The sequence below is a fragment of the Nicotiana attenuata genome, unplaced genomic scaffold (assembly GCF_001879085.1).
Source record: "Nicotiana attenuata strain UT unplaced genomic scaffold, NIATTr2, whole genome shotgun sequence".
Taxonomy (NCBI): Eukaryota; Viridiplantae; Streptophyta; class Magnoliopsida; order Solanales; family Solanaceae; genus Nicotiana; species Nicotiana attenuata.
The window spans coordinates 1-5,331 of record NW_017679776.1 but is presented as its reverse complement, the minus strand read 5'-3'; the positions used below and the strand labels follow the sequence as shown (position 1 = coordinate 5,331).

The following is a 5,331-nucleotide window of genomic DNA, read 5'->3' as shown; positions in this document are numbered from 1 at the left end:
TGTTCAAATCTTTTGTACTTTGTACTTTGCTAACCAAGTCACATTCTGTTTCTTAATTTGTCTGAAACTTACATCTTGCAGGTGAACACACCTAGAGTATGTACTCGGCTTATTTGGGCTATCTCAGAGCATATTGATCTAGAAGGTTTGGATCCCCTTTTGGCTGATGATCCAGAAGATCCCCTGAATATAATTATATCAAATATACACAAAGTTCTCTTCAACATAGATTCGTCTGCCAGCACAACAAATCGCCTTCAGGATGTTCAAGCAGTTCTTCTGTGTGCTCAGAGGTTGGGTTCACGTAATGCCCGGGCAGGGCAATTGCTAATAAAAGAACTTGAAGAGTTTAGGAGCAATGCATTAGCTGATTCAGTGAATAAACATCAGTGTCGGTTAATACTGCAGCGGATCAAATATGTCTCCAACCACTCGGAAAGCAAGTGAGTAGAACAGTCATTCTTTCCTCTTAAATGGTAATGTAGCTCACATGATGCCCAGAACTGATTACCCTGTAAAATGCCTGAGATGAACGGAAAACTCTTCATTGAAAGTTGAAACTCAAACTCTTCAAAAACCATTTGGCCTCTAGATTGCTGTTCAGAATCTCTCGTCCGTTTTGGTGATATAATGTGAGAGTTAACCTGAAAGGATTATTGTAGTTTCTTTATTAACTTCCGCAGATGGTATCCTCCCTGCTCCTCCAGGGGGAAGGTTTTGTGTTTAAATTAGTTTGATCTGTGTAAGCAAATGAGGGGGTTTAGTTGGTTGTAGGATATAATTTATTTGAAAAACTTTATTAGCAAAGCTGTGAAATATTGTTGGATGATACGTCTGTTTTTTTCTCTTCTCCAAGGTGGGCTGCGGTTGGTGAAGCAAGAGGAGATTATCCATTTAGCCATCACAAGTTAACTGTTCAGTTTTATGAAGCAGCTGCTGCTCAGGACCGAAAGCTGGAAGGATTGGTTCACAAGGCTATTTTAGAGCTTTGGAGGCCTGATCCTAGTGAGCTAGCACTATTGCTGGCTAAACGAGTCGACTCAACTTTACTCAAGGTTCCTCCAAGTGCATATAATTTGACTGGCAGCAGTGATCCTTGCTATGTTGAAGCATATCATTTAACTGATCCAAGTGATGGAAGGATTACTCTGCACTTAAAGGTCAAGATCTCTACTTCTCTTTATTGTTATAGTTGATCTTCGTTTCTTTTATGCTTTGCATCTTTGTAAATTGTAATCATGAAGAAAACATCTTTGTTCAAAGTCACACATTGATTAAGTGTATGGGCTATTATCTTTTTCATATGGTTTTGGACAATTCTTACTGTTTGAGCTAGCTTTTGTTATGAGTTAAGCCCAAGATCCATTTTCTTAACGTGGTATCAGAGTCGAATCCACCATGCTATTCTGCTATTCATTGTCGGGCCACTCATGTTATGTTACTCTGTGCTCTATATGTCGAGCCCTGGGTGTCCAGGAGATGTTAAAATCGCACACCAGTCAAATGTAGGGCTGTAATCTCCTCGTGCGGTTTTGAATAATTCTCACCACTTAAACTAGTTTTCGGGATTGAGTTAGGCCAAAGGTCCACTTCCTTAACTAGCTTAATGGTTTTTATACAAAATTGGCTGCAACAGTGCCAATGAGAATATGTCTCCATTTTATCCTCTTTTGCTTGTGTAATCATAGTGGTCTGTTATTAATTTTTACCAGTGGCAGCAATCCTATTAAAAATACTCTTGATTTTCTTTTCTAAAGAGTGCAAGCCTGTGTTTGGACGAAAAACGGTTGCAAGATTTTTCCCAAACAACTTTTTTAGTGTTCTGTAAAATTTTTTGAGTCTTATGGCACACAATCTGAAAAACTAGCATATTCCTTTAGTTTTAATCTTGTTACTGGTACCATTTCTGAAACACGTAGAAGCTTTTTAGGACATATAAAAACTTGTCAACTTTTCTCTATTTAAACTTCTGCAAATGGTTGTTAATGTGTTCATGCGAACTAAAACTCTTATGTACATAAGCCCCCATGCAGAAATAGTGGATTTCTATGTGTTGCCAAAGCGTGGTGTTAAAGTTACATTTCTTCAGCTTTTAGCATAAAATCAGTTTTGGATCTATCAAGTTGTAAAATTTGGTTAAATACAAAGTTGTTAAAGGAGTTTAAATAATGAGAGCATAGTATCATAATGGGCCATGAGCCGACCGGTTAGTTATGCGTTAATAATATATTTTGATGAAATATTGGTTGCGTTGTTTGAGTGGGACTATTGCTCAGGTGAATCACTATTTATTCGTAATTCTTGGAAAACTAAGAGGCAGCATCTACTGACATTCATAATTTTGCAGGTTCTAAATTTGACTGAGATAGAACTTAATCGGGTGGATTTACGAGTTGGACTTTCTGGTGGATTATATTTCATGGATGGATCTCCTCAAGCAGTACGCCAGCTGCGCAACCTTAATTCACAGGTTAGACCTTTTCCTGAGACCGTCATGCTTATTTATCAAGTTCAGTTTCCTCCCTCATGGATGTGTTTCTCCTGCCGACACAAAACATCTGCATTCCATTTTTGTAAAAGTAGCTTTACCTTATCCCTTTTGTCTGGCCTATTAATTCCCCACACATTCCAGCAGATTATTTTCAACTGCTATATCTTATGTGGTCCCTTTTGTGGCAATGTTATTTACTTAGTTATATCTTCACCATGCCTCATCACATGTGGACTGATCTCTTCTCCGTAGACCAAGCACGTAAAACCTTTTTTGGACAACCCAAGAGATCTACATGCTCTAGTACCAAGTGAATTGAACTGTTAAAAAAGAAATATATCTATTTAACAGTTTTATTTTAGGTTCCCACAAATGAGCATGGTATAGTGACAGTTCTTCATTGATTGAATTGACACACTGAGATATTAGTCAAGGTTTGTGAATCTCTTTGTTGTTTTTCTGAGTTTTCTAATCTCATTTCTTTCATTACCATGTTTGCCACTTTCCAAAATAGAAAAATGTAACTCTTATTTGCAGATGCTATCTAATTAGAGGCCTAAGATTGCGTCTTGCATATTTTGTGTGGTTACACATCTTTGGTTTAGCTTGATTTTTGAGAAGAAAAAGATATATTGATGGATAGATATTCATTTAATTGTTTCATGTATTCAAATTTTATTTCCCATATGGAAAATATGGTAGACACTTGTGATTGGTTGTTCCAGTGTTTCGGACCAAACATCGCCTTTTTTAAGGCTGTTCCCTATCTTCGACTGGACAAAAGAAGGGGGTAGGGAAGGGGATTTTTTGATTAACCTGAAACCTTTTATGCTCATTTCATTTGGCTCGAAAACGTTGCTCGATAATGAATAACCTTTTTGTTCACATTTTTCATTATCCTTGTAAATTGACTGTTGGACCCTAATGCTCATTGGTGGTACTCCATACATTGATAGTTTCTGTTTCATAAATTGACTGGACTTGCATGAATCCAGGAACCAGTGTTGAGCAGTGTAACTGTGGGCGTTTCTCATTTTGAGCGTTGTGACCTTTGGGTTCAAGTACTTTACTACCCCTTTTATGGTTCTGGTCCTGCCGACTATGAAGACTCTGAAGAGGATCCACAAGTTATGAGACAAAAGAAAAGCCTGAGACCTGAATTAGGAGAACCCGTCATTTTGAGATGTCAGCCATACAAAATTCCTCTGACCGAGCTTCTTTTGCCACATAAAATTTCACCAGTTGAATATTTTCGTCTATGGCCTAGTTTGCCCGCTATAGTTGAGTGTACTGGTACATATACATATGAAGGAAGCGGTTTCATGGCTACTGCTGCTCAGCAATATGGGGAGTCTCCATTCCTGAGTGGCCTGAAATCTCTGTCTTCCAAACCTTTCCACCGAGTTTGCTCACACATCATCCGGACAGTTGCTGGATTTGAGGTCAGTAACTTTGTTTTTACTATCTTCTGATTTTCTTTGGGAATATTTTACTATGTTGGATTTAGAAGCCACATTGAAGTTTTTCAGGCACTTCTAATTGGGTATTTTACATATGAAGATTGACCTTTCCTTTCTGCTTGGATTTATGTTCAAATTCAATGCATTCCATTTTCTCCTTATCTCATTTGCTGCTTGGTATTGAGCAGCTCTGTTTTGCTGCTAAAACCTGGTATGGAGGGTTTTTGGGCATGATGGTTTCTGGTGCAAGTGAAGTGAGCAGAAATGTGGATCTTGGCGGCGAGGCGACCACAATGATGTGCAAATTTGTGATCCGAGCATCAGATGAATCCATTACCAAGGAGATTGCTTCAGATTTTCAGGGTTGGTTGGATGACCTAACTGATGGTGGTGTTGAGTACATGCCTGAAGATGAAGTAAAGGTGGCTGCTGCTGAAAAGCTAAAGATTTCAATGGAACGGATAGCATTACTAAAGGCGGCAAGACCTCGCCTGAAGTCTCCAAAATCTGATGATGAAGAAGAAGAGGAGGAAGACGAAGATGATGAGAACCAAAAGAAAGAAGACATGATTAACGTTGAAAATGGTAAAACTAAGGGGCCAACTACTTTATTTAAGTGGACGGCAGAAGAGGTTGAGCATTGGGCACTTCAAGCAGCTGTAATTAAGGAGTGGCATATGCTCTGTAAAGATAGGGATGCCAAAGTAAATTGATTTTGCATACTTTCTTCGCCATTTTTGTTTTGATAATTTGATTTAGGTCGTTGGTTGAGATGAGTTCTAAGTTTGTTTTCTATAATTCTAATTTGTTTCTTTTGTCCTAGTTTTGTAATTTTTCTTTATCTTTTTGAAGCACTCTGAGGCTGTAAATTAAGTAAGGCCTGACGCCTTATACCATCTTATACCTTCATCCTTTCTCTTCTCTGTTGTGTACTTTCTATTACCATCTTTTAACTTTTGGAAACTTAATAACTATCAATCTGTGTCTGAAAAAAGAATAAACTGTTGTCTGCTTCCTTTGGTGCTAATAGTTGGCAAATATATGGTTTCCTGGAATATGTAGAGGATGAATATCTTAATTGTTTGCTTTTTTCATCGCAATCCCATCTAATCTCATGTGCACTTTGCAAATCTTATGTTGGGTAAAGTTGCAGTGCATATATTATGTTTTAGTTTTACCTGTCTTAAAACACTTATACTTTGGATTGCTTTTCCACAGTTCAACCTTTTGGTTGACACTTTCGCTAATCTGTCAACTAACTTTTATTTGCAAATAACGTACACACGGTTAGCTCTCCATCCGTTTAATTCCTTTGTACCTATTGGTGCTCCGAATCTCTTATTTATCGACTTAATTGGTTTATACTATTTGGGGGGTGGG

The 5,331-nt window shown here is 37.9% G+C and overlaps 1 protein-coding gene across 1 annotated transcript in view; it reads left to right on the top strand.

Annotated features, from left to right (window-relative positions):
- LOC109221790 (protein TPLATE-like) overlaps nt 1–4,872 on the top strand; it is a 13,667-nt gene extending 8,795 nt beyond the window's left edge. The window contains exons 3-7 of the mRNA XM_019386233.1: nt 34–443; nt 857–1,160; nt 2,348–2,470; nt 3,487–3,933; nt 4,140–4,872. Of these exons, the coding sequence (XP_019241778.1) occupies nt 34–443; nt 857–1,160; nt 2,348–2,470; nt 3,487–3,933; nt 4,140–4,664 (1,809 nt within the window). The 3' untranslated portion in view covers nt 4,665–4,872. The remainder of the gene's footprint in view (nt 1–33; nt 444–856; nt 1,161–2,347; nt 2,471–3,486; nt 3,934–4,139) is intronic.
- The last annotated feature ends 459 nt before the right edge of the window (nt 4,873–5,331 follow it).